Genomic DNA, 20466 nt, shown 5'->3' with positions numbered 1-20466 from the left:
AAACAACTTTTAAATCATGAATGTACCTAAACTGTTAAAAAGAAACTTTTAATAATAACATCTATGCACATTCTTGCTGTCTAATTAAGACCGCAGTTGACCATAAACAGAAGAAAAGATAAAAGGGATCATTCTTTACTTTCTATTTAGATGTAAAACAATTTAGCTTACAATATTAGCTCCAAAGGTTGAAAACATAAATGCCAAAGGAAAGCCCAGAGGTGTACCTATCTAGTCATGAGTGAAACATACCTGCTAATTTATTTAGATGTGAGCATGTTACCTTGAAGCAAACATTGCTACGGTATATCGAGGACAGCTCTGTAATGTATCTGTCCATTATCAACCTACTTTTACTGAATACCAAAATTTTCTTTATTAAGGTTGAGCCTGCGAGTGCATGCGCTAGCAAATGCGTCTCGCTTACGAGACTTGCTGTGTACAGTAAGGGGCTTGAAACCCACATGTCAATTACCATTTGTTGGCTTGTGTGGCACTCTTCTTTACAGCCTCTTGATTCGTCAGGCCAAGCATCATTTCAGTTCCTATGTGTTGAGCAGGCCAGGAACTGTCCACCTCGAAATCACTGCTTGGTTGTGTAATCAGTAATTCCACGAGCTTGTCGTACAGTACTCTTGTTACTAATCTCTGCCGGTTCATATATCTCTGCCCGATAACCTTAACCGTGTAGGTCACGACGTTTTCAGTCAACACTGATTGTTTCGAGGTGGACATGACTGATGGTTAGGAATGATAATGATTCTGAACGGACACTAAGATACGTCTTTATCATATTCCGGTCATAAATAAGCCCTGAAGAAGTCGTGTGGGCTATTTCGCCATGACGAAACACGTGTTGGCTTGGAATGTTATATGATTTTCCGATGAATTGACTGTTGGGACCCTGGAAGTTTGGATTCAATAAATTACGTGGATTGGACTACATATTTTGAGAAGTGTTTGAACTTGGATTATTAAGTCTTTTCTACTATATTTACTATTACAACGTGGGAATATACTTTGTATGTGAAATTGTTTGAGTGCCTCATATCGTTTTCTACAGCTCTCTGAAGTGTCCACTGCAGCCCCAGCTGCTGCCACCTCACAGACAAATGTTACAGGCATGGGAGGGGTAGCCTCTATTCCTCTACTCCAGTCTACAACACTCCAGCAAATCCACTCAAAACACTCTACTCTCCCATTCCACTCTGACATTCCACACCACTAACTTTTAGCCATGCTGAACAGCAGCCACACTGGTATACAACATGGCAAAACACATTGCCAAAGCCAATAGCTCTTGTATAGGCAAGACCTATTGGCTATGCCAATGCTTGTTAATTCACTTACGTTCCTTTTCATCCCTGTTCCTGCTGAGTGGTTGCTTGAAGCACTAACAACCCTTTCTGGTACAACATTTCCTAAATTTACAAATACCAAGGTCTAACCACAGCACTCAATCTCAATCCCAGTAGATATGGTTTGCATACACTTGAAGTCACAAAAATTCCAGAACAGTCTTTCATTGGAAAGTGAATTATTCTTTATTGTGAACTTGTGATGCCAACAATTTCAATCATGTTAAATCATCCTTCATTATCAATTTGCTCATTGACAACCGCTCTCACGGGACCGCTTTGCGCTTCTATGTGACATTTGTTCATTTTTCCCTGGTATGCAGAGTGCGTTATTGGCTTCCAGATGCTAGGTATCACTGTGGGAGCGTTTTTTTTCTCTATGGTTTCAGCACACAAGTTTGAAATTCCTGTCAGGATCCAGACTCGTGGGCCGCTGGCCTGTGCCTCTGCCTGCCCCCGGAGAGTGACGCCCTCACTATAGAGGGCCTGTACAGGCTGTGAAGCTTGCATTTAATCTGAACAACTTGCACGTGTCCAGAATAGGTTTGCCTGCCTTTGCACACCCTTTGGGGTCTGTATTATTGTTTCAAGTTCAAGGTTATTCTTGATGCATAATTAATAAAAATCAATACATCGATACATCACATCATTCTATAAAAATAAATATACGATACAAGATATCAGTTTTACATTCTACAATATATATGATAAAAAGCGTGCCAGAACTTATTATTATCTAAAAGGGGTTTCCGCACACCTGTGCAGAGATTTGATATATTAGTTGTGCTCTAACATTAGAAGTTTTCGTGATACCAAGGGTAGAAACTTCGAAAATGTGGCATTTAAAACAATGTCCAGGAGTTTGAGGCAGGCAATCACTACTTGCCGACAAGCCCGTATACCCCTCTGAATAAATAATGACTTCAATAAAAGTTTGCGTTCAGTTCTTAAAACGTTACAAATACAAACTAAATTAATTATATCTTCATGTCCGTTACCGCATAGCCTACACTGTGGGTTTTTTGGAGAGCGTTCCCATGGGACTAGGTGGGCGTTGCCCGGAATAATCCCAAATCTATATTTGATAAAAAGTTTTTTGTCTGTCTTGGACCACCCTGCCTCCAGGTACGGCTGAAGCTTAACATTTTTATAATCATTAATGACCATCCAAGAATGTGATCTAGTAGCCAGTAAATCCTTGTCCATGATTAGTGATCTTTTTTTTACAATCCGATTGAAATTTAAAAAAAAAAGAAATGTAAGAGATATTTGTATCCCACACCTCCACTGCCCCTAGGTCGATTAATGTCTGGTCTAGGTACCGGCGCCCAGTGGTTGCGGTGTTTGAGCTGATCTCTTTCCAAAGGGCACTACAGAGCAGGGTTTCCTTTGCCAGCTGTAACTGTTTCCAGGCTTTGATGTAGCTAGATTTTCTGTCTGTGCTTTGGTTTGCGTAACCAAACTCCAGCCTAATTTGTGCTAATGAGGTGTGTCCCGGTAGCTGAAATAGGGACCTAAAGACTTTTCCAATGATTTTATTTAGGATAGTAGCGTCTTGACCACACAGAGCTTTGCTTCCATATCCTTAAGTTGGAATTAGTTTGGCTGCAATGACTTTAAGCAGGGCCGATAACTGGGGCCGGTGAGGAATATTTTTAAAGTTTGGAAAGCGAATAATAACACGTGACCTTTTCTATATAACTCCTGTTTCTGGAAAAGAAAGGAACCGCGTTCATCACAAAGTACACCAAGGTATCTGTACTGATTTACTTGTTCCAAAGGGCCCCTTTGTGAATTCCAATGTAATTTTTAAGGATTTTTTACTGATTTTTATTACTTTAGTTTTTTCCCGGTTAACTTCCATTCCACTCTGCTCTGCGTATTCAAAAATCTTAACAATGAGTCACTGAAGTCCTACTTTAGTTTGGCTCAGAAGAACTACATCATCGGCAAATAGCAGATTTGAAATAGTCATATCGCCGAGCTTTGGAGAGTGCCCGTTAACCCTGTTTAATTCCACAGATAAGTCAGATAAAAAGAGATTGAAAAGGTATGGAGCCAACACACAGCCCTGTTTCAATCCCTGCTTTGTCATAATTTTCCTTGAGAGGAAGGAGCCATCCCCTACCTTGACTCTTACCCACGTGTCTGTATGTAGCTGCTGTATGGCTTTTAATAAAATCTCTGGTATTCCCCAGGAAGCTAGTTTCTCCCATAAGAGAGGTCGCAGGACCAGATGAAAGTCCACAAAACACAGATACAAGGGCTGTTTTTTTTGTTTGCATATGTCAATGACCATTGATAAGGTTAATATATTTGCAGCAGTGCCTAGCCCCTTTACGAAAGCTGTCTGGTTAGGAGGGATAATACTATTTTCCGTTGCCCAGCTACAGAGGTGTTCTAGTAAAAGACCAGCATAGTATTTGGCTTCTACATCTATTAGAGTTATTAGTCGGTAACTCTCGGGTTTTGTTTTGTTACCTCCTTTAAATATTGGGTAAATTATTGCTCCTTTCCAGGATTTAGGAATACTTCTTGACAATAGACAATGATTGAAAGTAGGGGCAAGATTTTCACCCCAATAGGTCGAATCTAATTTAAACAGATCATTTGGGATTCCATTGGGGCCGGGAGCACCCCAATTTCTGCTTTTTTTATTAAGTTGCTGACTTCTGTTGTTTAAAAAGTTATTTCTTTAATTTCCTTTTGGACAAAAAGGGATTTTAATGTCATTTTCCCTGGACTTGATTTTTCTGTGGCCACTTCTAAGATTTTATCGACTAGCTTGGATTCATCAAAGTGTTGTTTTAAATAGTCAACCCAGACGGGTTCCGGGATATTTGAGCTAAACAAAGTTCTCGGCCTTATTCAAATCATTGACCATTTTCCAAAAGCCCTGAGTATTTTGTTTTTTTACTTAGAAATAGGGCTTTTGCCCAAAGGTCTTGATGTTTCAGGTGTTTATGTTCCCATAATTGTTTCCAATATGCATTATTTAGATTTTTCAAGTCTGCCTTAATACAACCATTTGTCGGGTCCTTATTGTATAATGTTAATACTTTATTTCTTTCTTTCCTTAATTTAATAATATGCGCTGAATAATTTATATTTATGTTTGTATTTGCACCACGTGCCTTGTTTCGATATCTCTTTTGTGGCTGATCTGCAAGAAGACTAACCGCAAAATTGTTTAGGAAAAATGACCACATTTCTTTTGGATCCCTGGTTATGTCCATATTGCATTGTGCAAATATTGCCCTTGATCAGGCCCCTGTAGGTTCCTATAGTTTTTCAGACCATCAGAGTTTTTTTAATAATTTGTTGTAGTGACATCTCCTGGCATGGTTAATGCAGTGTTATAAATAGGAGGATCACATCCGATTTCCAGGCATTGCTGGCCATGGTCACTCATATCTGATTTTATGATGAAAAACTTTGTGATTGATGTAAGCAAGAGTAGTGTGGCCACTGTGTAGTCAATTATTGTGTGGGTTTGGGTAGCGTAGCAGGTAGATGCTGGCGGAGTATCCGGAGGGTATCTCCCATTTAGGATTCTAAGCCCAAGAGCCTCAAAGTATTTTACTAAAGTGAGTGTTGGCGTACCGGCTTTTCCTCTCTCAATTTCCCCCAGAGATTGTTGTGGTACAGCCCATAAGTGATCTTGCAAAATAGTTTGTGTATCCCTTTCAAAGGGATTTAATAATTTTTGATTGAAATCCCCAGTTATTAAAAGCTCCAGGGGGCCTAGGTCTTGATGGGCAGTTACAATTAAAAATATCAATTTCAATGACGTGTTTTTTGGATTGGGCATCTGGGTGGATGTAAACATTGATTAGGAAGAGTGGGCTTGACAGATCCCTGTGCCACCCGTCTAGCTTCACAACCAGGAAATCTTTGTTTTCAGCATATATTCGAGTACACAATAATTTTAGACCTGCTGAACTGAAAGTAGCAAGGCCCCCCTTTGAATGGCCATACTTTTTCTCCTTTATTGCTGGGGAGAAAAACCCCGTGTATCCATCGATTTCAAAAGGGTTTGTAGCCCAAGTCTCCTGAAGGAGGATGATGTGGAAATTCTTTAATAGGGTTGATAGATCTTTTTGGTTTGTGTTCGGTCTGACCCCATTTATATTCCATGAGCAGACCTGAAAGGGGGTGTTATATCAGTTTGTTAGGATGTTGTCCTGTTACTTACTAGTCAGTGATGTTTTTCTAAATAAGTTATTTCTGATATCTGGCCTAATTCAGAGTGTACTAAAGAATACGTATTAAAAGGAGTGCCCCCTGGAGGGTAACCCTCGTTTTTTCCAATTGCCGACCTAAGGACTGAAAAGGGTTTGCCTGACTCTTTTAATATTTGTTGATTTGATGAGTTTTTGTGTTCCTCTAACGGATCAGGATAACCAATTTGCTTGGGGGTGCTGAGCTTAATTCCCCATTTTAGAAAAGCTCATTTTTCATCAGCCACTCTTTTGACCAGAAATGGTGTCCTCCAGGTTACCAAGGTTGCTTCGCTAGGGGCTCCTTTATTTGTCTTTTCCATTGAGACAAACTCTATAGAGACGATATCAGTGGATTTTATATCTTTTAGTGTAGGAGTGGCTTGTAGTAGCTTCAATATGTTTCCCCTGTTTAAGATGTCGAATCGCCCCCTAGACTGGTATTGAGGTTCCAGTATTAGTTGCAAACAGTCATTTGGCATACCGGAGTCGGGGCTGCCTATTTTGCCCTCCTGTTCACCAAGTTGGGCGAGCCTTGGGTCTTCTACTACTCTGTCAGGTGTTTTGACTTTATGGTCATTTGCCTTGTTATTGATCTGTTTGAGTAATCATCCTCCCGAGATGGCTTTGACATTTCTCTTTTTTTTCCTGGTATTGGGCTGGTTGGGTTCCAATTTGAGCCCCTTGGGGATAAGCATGTCTCGAGTTGATGACCCTGATTATTGTGCCCTCTTCTTCAAATTACCTCCTGCTTATTTTAGGAGTCAGGCTTTTTTTGTCTTTGTTCTCCTGCTGGTATAGGTTTGTGAACTGGGAGGCTTGATCTAATTCGCCTAATTCAGATAATATTAGTGTATTTTGCTGGTCATTAATTATCATATCCCCCTCAATAGAAGCTTGTGCGTTTTCACTTTTTTCTTTTAAATTTTGGGTCATACATTTAGTTTGGCCCGCTCTGATATTAAATATCTGAAACGGTTGATTTATTTTTTATATTCCCTTTGTAGCTGTCGAGGAGTCATTTGGCCTGGACATATCATCTCCTATGTCCAGGCTTATGATGGGACGCAGATTTTTTGCCGTTGGGCACAGTGGAATAACTGCTTTTTTGTTTCTCGCTTTTCTTTGTTGTTTCTTTTGTCTTTTTGTAAGAGACTTAACTGGCTGAGACAGAGTCCCTACTGAGTCGGGGAGAATAGACGGGTCTGTATTTACCTTATGGTCTCCAAACTGATCACATTTAAGTTCCTCCTGGGCTTGCGCTACTTTGTCAGTTTGTTTCCTTAGGCACCCATATGCTCCGTCTCCCAAGTTTTTGCATTCCCTTATCTCCCTCTGGTCCAGGGATGGCACTTCAGTTGTAGTTTGTTCCTAAGTTCTCATGTTTAGATTGTCTTTGAGGTTCATGATCAATGAGTTTAAGGCTTCTGGAAGGGAGGCCAACTTTTTGATTATGGGCTCACAGGTTCAGTCATTTGTTGTCATTTCAGCAAAACCTTGAGCTCTCTTAATCAGATTATTTAGATTTGCCAGTTTCTGATCAATGCCTGCTATGGATTTGGCCATAGTATTCAGTATGTCCACCTGGACATCCATTTTTGAAGACTGGTAGGCTAGAGCATCCAGCATTAGCTGTGAGGCTTTGAAAAAGACGTCCCATACCGCATTTTTTTCCAGTCGGTCTAGGGTGTTTGGTGATGGGGGTGTTATTGTTTCAAGGCTGCCTGCCTTGTGGGGACACGCTCCCAGGAACAGACTTCACCCATATCTTTTGTAATCCTTCCAGGTAGGGTGGTTTCCCCGCACCCTGGACTCCTCTTGATTGTGTTTCTGCCCAGTTTTAACTTGCTGCCCCCCCCCAGCACCAACACTGCAGTCCTTAAGCACTACCCTAAAGGTTTGCCTCGGCGTTGGTCATTGTGCACCAGTCTCCATAAGTGGCTGAAACCACTGCGCGCAGTGCGTTGTCACGTGGGTGGGCCCCCGTTCACCTTACGACATGAGCATGCTGTGGATGCATCTATGTATAAGGCGTTTGAGGAGGCGATGGCCCCTGTGGAGCAGCACCTAGCGCAGCAAATCACACGTACATGTGCCACATGGGCCCAGGCCTTGATGGCCACGGCCCCAGTGCCTAAGGGCCAGGCCCAGCCACAAGAATACCGGTGTTTACCGGCCATACGTCCACGAGAGGATGGGGTGAATCATGATGCCTTTTTACGCCTCTGGGAGGCATTCCTGGTCTAAATTCAATCCCACACTGCACCCAGTGACACTGGGCCCCTGCCAAAAGCACTGTCTAGTCTGGTTTTGCCTGCCCCTACCGGGGATTATGTCCACAGCGACACGGGTGAAAAGCCTGGTCCGTCCAGACCATGGACCCCAATTTACCATAATACCATGGGTAGCGGAAGTTACATCACACACCATTTCATCTTTACTTTCACTCATGCATACATGCTTACACAAACATACAGTCACTCATAGACACTCTATCTTTTACATAAGCACAATCTCACCTGCAAGCATCCATAAAACATACATTTAAAAGGGTTTTTACTTACCTCAGCTACCAAGGACGGTGATATTCCAGCTAACTGTACTCCATTTTTTATTACACCAATTGTGAATAATATATTAATTACAATAGTGTAAATAAAAATACAGCTTGAAAACAAGGAAGCAGAGCCCCAACCAACGTCCGCAAGGATGGGCTGCCCCTGTGTTTCTGGCACTGATTTTGCCAACTCTAAGGCCAGGGGTCACAGAGGAAGTGTCGGGGGTCACAAGGGGCAAGGCAGGGTCACAGCTGCAACCGCTGGTGACCCCTAAATGACGTCCATAGTCCAGATCTTGGCATCCCTCCCCTTCTCTCTTAGCCACTGAAACCCATGCAATGGACATGGGATCAGACATGCTTGATCCGGAGGAGCTCCTCCAGCCTCAATCGTCCGATTGGACTCTGGCCACGAAGTTAGCAAACTACGTGGCGAGTAGGATAAGATCACCATTAGGAAAGAAAGCCCGTAATCACCTGAAGACGGAATGTCCGTGGCCTTCTTTAGATGGCATGGAAGCTCTGACCCCGGAGTTCAACCCCAGGATGGCCACATTTCTGGTGAAATTCAGAAAGGATCCCAAAAAGGGTATCGACAGATCCTGGTGGGCGTGCCAGGATAAGCTCCTGGATGCCCTCGACCCAATGACCATGATCCTTGATATGGCAAAGGGTGCCAAAACTTCAAGATCCCTCATTTCCCCAGAAGCGCTCTTCGGTTGAGCTCAGCACGCATTCATATCCCTGGGCAATGCCAACTGCGAGCTATCCACTGAGCAGAGATGCTCTTTTTTGATTAAAGTAGATCCTATGCAGGGGGACTTGGCAGATTCTGAAACTGGGGTGGTGGCTGAAGGTGGACTATTTGGTGAGCCTTTTATCAAAGCGATCGGAAAGTTTGTGAACACATTCACATTTTTGGACAAAGCCCAGTGTACTATGACAAGGGTGTTCTCCTCACTGTTTTTCAGTGAGGTCGGTTGAGGTAGTGGCCGCTCGACCAGCCAGTTCTCCTCCCAATATTCCAGAGAGCAAGGCTCCAGGTGCAGGCAATTCCAGGATCAAGCCCGCTTTGCCAGCTTCTACCCGACCTGCCGCAGACGCTCCAGAGTCTGGGGTTTCAGAGGAACCGACGCTGCCTCAAATTCTCGTTAGTGTATCCACTTCCTCCCTCTTAGAAGTAGGGGGTAGATTGGCAGAATTCTTCCATGTTTGAGAAACACCCACAAGCGATTTGTGGGTTCTGCAAACAGTACAGAGTTTCCACATAGAGTTCTGCGGTTTCCCATACCAGGAGGTATGTCCTAGACCCATCCAGTTTTCCTAGCTCAAAGCAAAGCTAGTGGATGCAGCGATCGCATCACACCTAGCAAAAGGGCCCATTTGTCTTACCTCTTCTGACCCTCAAGGCTTCATTAGCAACATCCTGTTAGACGACAAGGCAGATTGGGGTCAGAGTCCGGTGCTGAATCTGCGCAAATTCAACGACTGGCTGGTTTACCACCATTTCAAGATGGAGGGGATTTATCTCCTTTGAGATGTCTTACAACCAGCGGACTGGATGGTCGGTCTAGACTTGAAGGACACATACCTGGCCATTCCAAATGTTTCTTCCACACTGGAGGTTCCTTCAGTTTTTCTGGTGTCAGCAGACTTCCACTTCACAACTCTACCTTTCTGTCTATCCTCCGCACCTGGTGCTTCATGAAGGTGCTCAAACCTGTGGTGGAGTATCTTGGTGTGCAGGGAGATTGAACTGATTGTGTATCTTGATGATATGCTCCTACGACAGTTGTCGGTTCAGTTGCAGATGGCTGTCAATCTTTTGGAAAGCTTGGGTTTTGTGATAAACGTGAATAAATTCCTTCTGGTGTCAGCACAGAGGGCAACGTTTCTGGGGCTTGTCACAGACTCCAACAAAGCCAACCTGAGTCTTCCTTCTCAGAAGATAACCAAGATCCGGCATGAACTGCGCAGAACATTGACCAGACAGTGTCTTTAAGACAGATCGCTCATCTGGTGGGACTCTGGTGGGTCGCCCTCCATCCTGGCCATATTTCCGGGACCACTACATTACTGAGCCCTGCAAAGATTGAAAGCAGTGCATCTCCGGGGAGGCCTTGCTTATTCTCAGTCAGTCCAGTCTGGTGAAGTGCGGGAGAAGATCCATTGGTAGCTTTCCCACATGGAAGCATGGAATGGGAGAGCAATTTTTGGATCTGTCCTGGACATTATCATAGAATCCGACGCCAGCAGGTCAGGCTCGGGCAGTTGGTGTGGAGAAATTTCCTCAGTAGGATGTTGGTCTCTGAAAGAGCAGGTGTTACACATCAACTGTTTGGAACGTTTAGACAGTGTCTTTGCGGTCTGCTGTTGGACCAAAGACAGGATCCACTCATGTGCCCTGCTGAAAAGGGACAACATTTCAGCCGTCTGATATATAAATCACTTGGGTGGCACCAGTTCAAAGGTTCTGTCTGACATGGAGACAAATTTTTGGCAGTTCTGCCTCGACCATCAGATTTCAGTGATGCTGGAGTGCCTCCCCAGTTGAGTGAATCTAGTGGCGGAACAGGCAGTCTCGTCATTTTTGGGATTCCAGCCTGTGGAGACTAGATCCAGAGGTTTTTGCCATGCTCCAGGAGCGGTGGGGTCCCTTTTCAGTGAATCTCTTTGCCTCCAGGTTGGACCATCAGTTGCCCCGTCCTTCAGCTGGAGACTGCATCCTGTGGCGGTTGCCACAGATGGATTCCTGCAAGACTGAGGGAATGAGCAAGCATATGCAGGTTCACCGTTTGCGATGACCGCAACAGTCTCGGCCCTGGTCAGGTAGCAACACGCAGAGTTGGTCTTGATCACACTGATATGGAGATCACCAGTAGGGTTTCAAGTTCTTCTGGAACTTTCTTGGGAGTTTCTAGATCTCCTTCTCAGCCTGGATCGTAACCCATAGCAAATGGTGCTGGACGGATCTCTCATCCTGATGGCATGGAGGATTACAGGGGTAGATGGTTGATCCCAGGCCTTTCGACACAGGCTGAAGACTTCTTATCCAAGGCATAGTCTGACAGCACAGTCAAGCGATACAGGTGGACTTGTGAAAGATGGTGTTGTTAGTGTGTGCGATGGAATTGCAGTCGCGTGGGGGCAGAGGTAGTTCAGATCCTGAACTTCTTGCCCAGTCTAGCCCAGCAGGGCATGGCCTATCGCTCTTTTAATATCTTTCAGTCTGCAATTTTTAGCAGGGCATGTACTTGTTGAGGGTAATCCTGTGGGGGAACATCCTTATGTGTGCCGCTTTTTACAAGGTTAAAGGTTAGCTCTCCCCCCAGAACCATGGTATTTGGAACTTTGGGATGTTAATAAGGTTCTCAACCTTTTCTTATCCGGCAACCTAATAGGTTTCTCTCGCGTAAGGAGATTGCGGTGAAGCTGGAAATGCTTCTCTGTTTGATATCGTAAGTCGTAAGACTAATTGTAACTCTAGGATTATAGAGTACCCAGCCTTCCCTGTTTCGCCAAAGCTTTGTGTTGTGCAATGTCTAAAGGCTGATGAGGAAATGTCTGCAAATTTAAAGCCACCAGGGTAGAGAGAGCTCTTGATTGCCCTCAGGAAACCTCATAAGGCAGTTTCCTCTCCCACTATAGCTTGTTGGATTCTGTGGGTCATGGAGGAAGCTGGAATTGATTTCACAATTTGTTATGCCCATTCTACTAGGGAGGCAAAGGCCACTAAAGCTTTCCGCATAGGTGCACGCTTGGAGTACATCATGAATGTGGCAGAGTGGTGCTCAGATTCAACCTTTAAACAGTTCTATTTTAAGCCAATTTTGGATATGGCCCATTTGGTGCTAAGTAAGCCTTGAACTAGCATAATCCAAGCATCCAGTCCGACACAGAAAAAGTTCCTAGCTAACATAACTATATTATAGTCCAGATTCTTGTGGTAATTTCAATTATTTTGTTCCAGGCACAGATACTGGGAAACAAGATGCGTACAAAAGGGTATTGCGTGAGTTTCACGACGAAAGAAGATTTGGAAGTTAGAGACAAGGGACTATTTGGAGAATCCTGACACCTGACTGGAGGATGTACCTTGATGGAAATGTTGCCTGTTGTTTGTTTTTACCAATTTTCCTATGGGTTTTAGGAAATGTGTTTTGTTTTGTTTCTTTAATATGGCTGCTGGGAATAAAGTGTAAAGAATAATCTGAGCTTCCGGTGCCCTTAATAGAACAGAAACTTTCCATTAATTTAGCTAGGAAATTTTTCAATACAGAATGTGTTGATACGATGAGATTGGTGCCTGTATAAACCTGGATGAAGTATTTGTGACTATTCATGAAAAAGTGAGGTTATTCTTCTTGATGTCTGAAATCTTTTTGTCCCCTTCCCAATCAACCACAATGTGTTAAATCATCTCAGTAGACTTTGACATTTTTCACCACTTAGGTGAAAGCTGCCCGACTGGCTCTCCCAGGCCTCGTAACCTTGCACAAATTCAGAAAGTTCTCCTTCCCCTTCTTATCAGTGGCACAGACGTTCGTAGTTTTATTAATACCAAAGTCAAGGATTCTCCAAAGCTGATAAAAACATCTGTCCTCAAACTAATAAAGAGGTTCCCTGGGATGCTATTGTTCCATATCAGAATGTACCTTTCCTCCTTAAAGTGTACTTGATGATGGTCTCTCTGTTCCGCTTGATGGAGGTCGGCAGGAAGAAACTGAGCAGGCTGTGTGTGAAAGTAAATAGTGTTCAGACTGTCTTCATGGGGTCAGTCCACTACTTGGATAGGTCCAGAAAGAAGTGTCTGGAGGGCAAATAATAGGCAGGGAGCAACCACTGGCTTTGGCAAATGGCATGTAGATGCTGTGCCAGTGTCCAGGATAGAGGGGTCGACATCTTCAGATACAGCACCAATCCTGAGCCATATTGTATGGGAATGTATAGGGGTGCCAAGTGGCCGGGAGCCAGAAGAAGCCCCCGTTGGATGTCAGAAAAGGCTTCTATTAATTGGCTATGGATGTAATAGGAACAGCCAAGGAGTAATAGGGAGAGGCCAATTAAGAGTATTTGGTGCTTTTTTTTAGTAAAATAAAATGCTTGGTCATCACTGCACACAATACATAGCCCAGTCAAAGAAGAGAAGCGGTTCTGTGGAAATAACATTTATGGCAGGAGTATGGGCAAGCACTGTACCTGGGTAGCTGCTAAACGACATCCTTGCACTGCTGGTTCCAGGGTCAGTAATGTTGAAGTCCCAGTGTTTGTACACCCTGAGCGTTGATGCATAAGTGAACCAGCTGGAGTGAGCAAACAAGATGTTCTCATACCCAGGAAGAACCTTAAGGAAAAAGAAATCAGACCGGAGGAACGAGATTTTGAAGTTTGTTGTTGCCAATGAGTAAATAAAATACAGTTACATTAAATGTCTGTTTTTTTTTGAGCTCACACATGCTTGAATTCGTTAATTTCATTCAGCCCAATTATTGAATTTACTGGATGTGGAAGAACCTGACCTGATTTTTCCTAGTGGAAAAAAACAGCCAGATGAATCTCATGAGACTTTGGCTGCAGCAAAGGCCAAGTCTTGTGCCACTTTTTAACCCTATCAGCCTGATGCACACAATGTTTCCCCTGCTTAAAAAAAGCCATTCCATTTACTACTCCCCTACCACTCTCCATCCCTCACACCCTCGCCAAGAACCGGCCCCTGCCTATCTGTACCTCCTGCCCAAGGCAAGTGGTTAATGGTTGTGATAAAACCGCAGGGATAAGGGATTCCCTGTGGTTCTATACCTAGAAAAACAGATCCTATGTGCAATTTTTCAGTACGATAAAACCACCCCAGTACTGTACAACTCATAATTATGGCCTTAGTGTAATGAATGAATGGTGAGTGCTCCGCAAACACTGAACGAAAACACAGCCTGTCATGTATCATCCAATCAATTGTTGCATGAATACAACTAGTCTGAGCTTAAAAAAGGCATAACATTTCTTTGAAGCAATCCTCTCAAATGTGGGTGGAGGGTCCAATCTCCAAGCACAGTCAGTCAAGGAGTATCCTTTGGAAGGTAGTCCATTGGGAATCAGAAGGGAAATCAGTTTACATGATGGTTTAATCCTCATTTTTCTCTACTACTATCAATAATCGAGAGTACGAGGGAGTTCGGGCTACATAATGATTTAATCATTATCTTTTTTTCTAGAAAAATTCGTAATAATAACAGTGAGGTGTTCAGTCTACATGATTTCTTTATCATCATCTATTCTCTCAAAAGATTCTTATTAGCAGTAGAGGTTTTTGCAGTTTACATGAAGGTTTAATCCATCATGTTTCTATATAAGGATTACCAACGCCAATGAGAAGAAACTTCAATTTACCTGATGGTTTAATCCATCACTTTTTTCCATTATCATGAAAAATATAATGAGAGTTCGCTCTAAATAAGATATAATCTTTTCTCTGTATGGATTACCACCAGCAAGGGACTCTGAAACATCCATCTAAGCTATTGGTTACCGATCTTGCGATGATAGTAAAACAGTATTCTCTGTGTAAAGTGGAGTAGACCATTTTGGTATTAAGAACCACACTCCTTAGGAATCAGTTCAAATACAATCCAGGTCGGCTCTGACCAGAATTTAAACCCATCTCCCATCTTTTGTGGTGGTCTTTTATGATGATGCTCCGTCTTACGTTTTTAAAAGAAGTAGGTCTTTCATATTTTCAGTAAGTCTGTGCTTGCACCTGTTATCAATCATTATTCATTAACACATTTTAGCCTTTTTTATGTTGACCTTAAGCCGTAATCAAAAGATATAAGCTATTTAAAAATATGTAACAGCATCTTTTTTCATTCATGCAACCATCCTTGCTGATCTTCTCCCTCCCTATTCCCTCTCATCCAATAAGATACTGGAATGACAGCAGCGGCATTGTGCATGGGCAGTCATAGCACCACTGCACTGGGGGTGCTTTTAAATTGTGTACAAGGCTATTATTAAGCCACTAATGTCATAAATGACGTCATTTTAGATGTAATCAATGATTTAATTTAACATGTTGTGAATGATGTCATATGTGAGGTCATAAGTACTGCACGAGAGGGACATAATTTATGCCTCATTTAAAAAAGCATGGTGTTGTTTAGGGTTTGCTTTCTAACCTTAGCACCACTTTAACTGTGTTTATTCAATGAATTTCTAAGTATTTTTGAACAAATGTTAAGGCCTTATAACCAAAGTAAAAACATGCTTTCATTTGCAATGGATTTCTTTTTTTTTGTTTTTCATCGTATGCCACACTGAATACTTAATTGACTTGGACTAAGTGCAGAAGGGGTTAGCGGCAGAGGTTAGCTAATAGGGTTGACCCCAGAGAGGGTCAGTCAGGGCCTACACCCAATCCTCTGCAGATGGCTGTACCTCTTATTTTTACATTTTGTTCTTTGGGGTCCTTTGAGGACCCTTTTATCTGAGCCAGGTGGTCAGTATATGTAACCCTTGCCCCGTTTGGCTGCTTTCATTTTTGATAACCGACCTTACTGAATTTTTACATTTTATAAAACCATAATACAACTTGTTGCCCCAGCCCCCAGTTCCAGACTTCAAATAGTAGATTAGCAACAGATAAACAACAGATAAATCCGTGACACAGCCTTGATCCATCATCTACGGGAGCCCCCGCCAATAACACTGCCATCATTTGCCCAATACTTTAAGGTGGTTCTTGGGCTGTTGTGCGCCCCAGTCCATCTCCCTCTTCTCATGGCAGCTAGAGTGGGGGGTTGCAGGTTCTTCCAATTAGGAGCCATGTCTCTTTTGGCCAAGAAGGTGGCCATCCCCACCAGCCTTTTCTCACCCTACGTGTCACCCACCTCCTCTAGATTTCCTAGCATAGTGGAATTGGGCATCAGGTCTATAGAGTGCCCCAACACTCGGGAGAAGGTACCACCGATTCGGCTTTAGAAATGAACTATTACAGGGCACTGCCAGACATTGTGGAAGAAGTTGACATTGGGCCAGTCACATTGTTTACAGGTCGGACTCACAACTAAATGCCATAAGAGCTGGCATATGAGATAGACAGCATGGAGGTAGTGGCGATGGATCTGTCGGAAACAGGACGATATGGCTAATCCTCCAGGGGATAGGGGGTGCCATAAATGCCGCACACCATTCAGCATTATCTAGGGTTCCCACCCAACTTTACCATTTCTGTTCAAAGTGTCTCAATGACCACAGGGTGTTAAGCACCAGCGTGTGGTATATTTGAGGTATCCCCGCCTTCCAGATAGAGCCAATGCGGAATACGTTCTCCAATATCGACTGGTGCACTACCAGGATGTATTGGAGTTGAAGATATTGGTGTAGGTGGGTCCTAGACAGTCGAAATTTGTTTTGTAGTTCTTTGACTGAGCATGTGCTCCCCGCCAAATATCCCATAGAGTGGAGATCCCCATCTTGTCCCATCTGTTGAACCTTTGTAATTGCGCAGTGTGGCTTTAACAAAGGGTGGTATGTTGGATCAAGTTGCCCTTCCACCCCATTACCAGCAGCGAAGTTCTCCAGGTCTGGTTCACTCAGGGAGGACCCTGGTAGACTCAGGGAGACGTTTCAGGATAGGGTTGCATATAGGAGGCCCATTAGTTTGTCCAGCCCCAGGGGGGAGAGTTCAAGGCCTGCCACAAAACGATTCATTCACTACCTATAATTGGGATGGCGAAGGTATAGTTGTGTGTCGGCCACTGACATCCTCTGTCATATGTTGAGAGAAGGCATTTGGTCATGGTGATGCGGGAGGCATTCCCTGCCCAGAACAAAGATCGAATTTCTGCAGCCACCATCGCAAACCAGCTGTTTTGAGATCAATTGTGGGCAGTTTTGTAAATCATATAAGAAACGGGGACGACCATCATTTTGAGAAGGAAACTCTTTCGAGACTATTAAGCGACATGTTGCACTAGCACATAAGGTCTTTTTTCATTTGGGTGAGAAGGGGTGTGAGGTTCAAGTATTGTGTAAGTTCCGGTTCCAGGGCTACTGTGGTGCCTAAGTATTTAAAGCTCAGCTGTCAACTAGGTAGGGACATCTGCCATGCAAATGACTCAGAGTCGCCACTGATCGTCATTAGTAGGGATTTGCTTTGATTCAGGAGAAGTAGCAGTCTGAGGCACCAAGGGCTGAAAAGGTGGGGATTTGTCAGGAACAACAGAGCGATTTTGTCTTCTATCACTTCACATCGGTCCGAGCTGGTCATCCGAGTATCATATTGTATCAACCAAGCTCTTGGCTTGATCGCTAGGGTGAATAGAAAGGGGGATGCGGGCAGCCCTGACAGGACCCTCCACTAATAGGAAAGGCCTCAGATAGTATCCTGTTTATTCTGACCCAGGCTGTTCGCCATACATACAAAAGTCACATGAGGGTCCAAATGCGCTCCACCACCCCCACCAAGAAGGTCCTGTCAATCCTACCAAATGCTTTCTTAAAACCTAGAAGTAATAGGGCACAGGGTTTCCCAGAGCTCAAGGGCCCGGGCCAATACCACATGTACATGGCAGATACAGAGACGTGCAATGCGGGAAGCAGCTTCAACAACGACCCAGGAACAACGAGGTGCGTTGTCCACGAAAGCGGAACAACGCTTTCATGAACAACTACCTTGTTTTCATCTGCCTTAACCACGCATGTCTGGAACAACAAACATGCGTGGTTAAGGCAGAGGAAAACAGACTCCAGATCAGAGAGGACGCGGTCAGGTAAGTGGGGCTGGGGTAGGGTTAGGGGGTAGTTTTAGGGCGAGGGTGGGGGTAGTTTTAGGGGCAATTTTAGTTGTATGGGGCAGTGCTGGGGGGGTCGGTGTAATTTTAGGTTTTAGGGGTGGGGTGGGGTGGGGGTCGGGTTGTTTTAGGGGCGGGGTGGTTTTAGGGGCGTTGGTGGGGGGTCGGAGTAGTTTTAGGTTTTGGGGTGGGGGTCCCAGTAGTTTTAGGGCTGTGGTAGTTTAAGTTTTAGTGGCGGGGTGGGGTTGTTTTAGGGGCGGGGGTCGCAGTAGTTTTAGGGGCGGGGGCGAGCAAGTTTGAGGTTTTAGGGCAGGAATGGGCATGGGGTAGTTTTAGGGGTGGGGGTCACAGTAGTTTTAGGAGCGGGGTGGGTGGTCGGGGTAGTTTCAGGGGTCAGGGTTTGGGTAGTTTTAGGGTCGTGGTGGGGGGTTGGAGTAGTTTAGGTTTTAGAGGCGGGGTGGGGGGAGTCGCTGTAGTTTTAGGGGGGGGGGTCCGGTAGTTGCAGGGGGGGTGGCGAATTGGGTTAATTTTAGGTTTTTGGGGTGGGGTAGTTTAGGTTTTAGGGGCAGGGGTGGGGGGATGGGGTAGTTTTAGGGGTGAGTGGGGGTAGTTTAGGTTTTAGGGGCGGGGTGGGGGGCGATTGTAGTTTTAGGTTTCAGGGGTGGGGTGGGAGGTCACAATAGTTTTAGGTGCAGGGGTCGCATGCTGGAACCATGCATGCCATTCCACGCATGCCTTTACCAGGAATGCCTTTACAACGAAAAATCGCTGTTAAGGCATTCGTGATAAAGGCATTAGTGGTAACAACAGGGTCGTTGTTCCAACCACGTTGTTCAGGCATGCGTGGTTCCAGCATGCATTGTTCGAACATATATTCGTGCAATGCAGCCCTACATAAAACCATACTGGACAAGAGCTTTGATGACCTGAGCAAGGTGATAGTGTTAGCCAGTATTTTAAGCGTTGTGTTATTCAGGGAAATGGGACTGAAATCCATACAAGCGGGTTCTGGGTCTTTTGTCGTCAGGATGACCACTATGGTCGCTGAGTCCAATTCCAAAGGGATGGTTTTCACCACACATGTTTTTGAATTTGCAGTAGAATCCTCGGGGAAGCCATGTGGGACTGGCATTTAGCCAGAGTTAATCGCCTAGATAGCCTCTTTAATCTCCTCAATGGTCTGGGTGGCTTATAGGGTCTTCCTCGTGGTGCTGGGAAAGGTGGGGAGGAGAATCTATGAAAGAAGCGGTATAATCTGTTCACTGGTTGGGAGAGGGCATTAGGTGTAAAGCACACAGATATTGCTGCTGCACTGCTGACGTTGTGTTCACTGTCATGAGGGTTCTTGCAACGCCAGGACCACTCTGGATGTCAGATCTCATGTGGCCAGCCAGTGCAGTAGATTACCATTCTTGTCTCTGCATCTGTAGAGCCATCTGGTTGTTGACTACCAACACTGGTGCACCTCGTCTATGGCCGCTTGTTTGAAGGAAGTATGAGCCAACAACAGCCACCTGTGGGAGGTGTCTCAGTCATCCTCCTGGGTTTATTGCTCCAGGTGGGTTACTTGGGTTTTGAGGTTAGTGGGGAGCTGTTGTTTGCTCCTCTCTTTCCATCTGACGTAATATTTGGCCATGCTTCTGACAGTGACCTTGCCTGCCTCCCACAGTGTGATGGCTGATGCAACTGAACCTTGGTTTGTTTGAAAGTAGACTTTGATCTCGGTAGCCAGAAAGCCTTCGCATTGAGGGTCCATGAGATGCCAAGCATTTAGGCACCAAATGGGTCTCATACCTGTGTTCGGGGGTGAGCAGTAGTGAGAGGAGTGATTAGAGATGCCTTTTGGGTGGGTGTTAGGTGTCACTCAAGAAGGGAGTAAGCCCCAGCGAGTAGGATGAGGTTGATGCAAGATGTGATTACATGTGCAGCGGATGTGTGCGTGTATACTGTAGCCTGAGGGTGCCATAATTTCCAGATACTGCAGAGCCTCAGTGATTCCATCCAGCCCCAGAGTTGTGTCCCTTGCTGCCTACGAGATACACAGGGGGCCCAAGGTATCTTTGATTGGGTCAGAAAGGGTGTTGAAGTCTCCTCAGATTATCGTGGTGCCATGAAGAAGGGCCAGTATGGTTGTCTGAATCACCTTAACGTCGAAGAGACCAGGTTTGAGGGATCATAGGTACTAAGAAAATTATAGTGAAACCCCTACAGCAGACCCTCAATGACTACAAAGCAGCCGTGTGTGTTTGTGAAATATGAAGTCACTTTCAGAAACAAGGCCTTGTGAGGGAGTATGGCCAGCCATATGGAGCCTCTGGTGTCCCTGGAATGATAGACTCTGTCATATCCAATTCTGCAGAGGAAGGGGCATGCACTGTCCAGCAAGTGTGTTTCTTGAAGCATAAGGATCATGGGTTGGGTGAGTCTTACATATCGTACCATCACAGTGAGTTTAATTCAGTCAAGGAGCCCGTTGACTTTCCGGGACATGTTATTTTGGTTCTAATCTTGCTTCCTGACCAAGTAATCAGTGGAAATAGAGG

The 20466-nt window shown here is 44.4% G+C and overlaps 1 protein-coding gene across 1 annotated transcript in view; it reads right to left on the bottom strand.

The window, feature by feature from the left end:
• The window catches only part of PLBD1 (phospholipase B domain containing 1), a 245604-nt gene that overhangs the window by 93688 nt on the left and 131450 nt on the right, over positions 1–20466 (bottom strand). Inside the window, exon 6 of the mRNA XM_069231448.1 lies at positions 13335–13479. Within this exon, the coding sequence (XP_069087549.1) occupies positions 13335–13479 (145 nt within the window). The remainder of the gene's footprint in view (positions 1–13334; positions 13480–20466) is intronic.

This window comes from Pleurodeles waltl, chromosome 4_2 (genome assembly GCF_031143425.1).
Source record: "Pleurodeles waltl isolate 20211129_DDA chromosome 4_2, aPleWal1.hap1.20221129, whole genome shotgun sequence".
In the NCBI taxonomy this organism is placed as follows: Eukaryota; Metazoa; Chordata; class Amphibia; order Caudata; family Salamandridae; genus Pleurodeles; species Pleurodeles waltl.
Note: the sequence above shows the minus strand (reverse complement) of the source record. Positions and strands in the feature narration are given on the sequence as shown.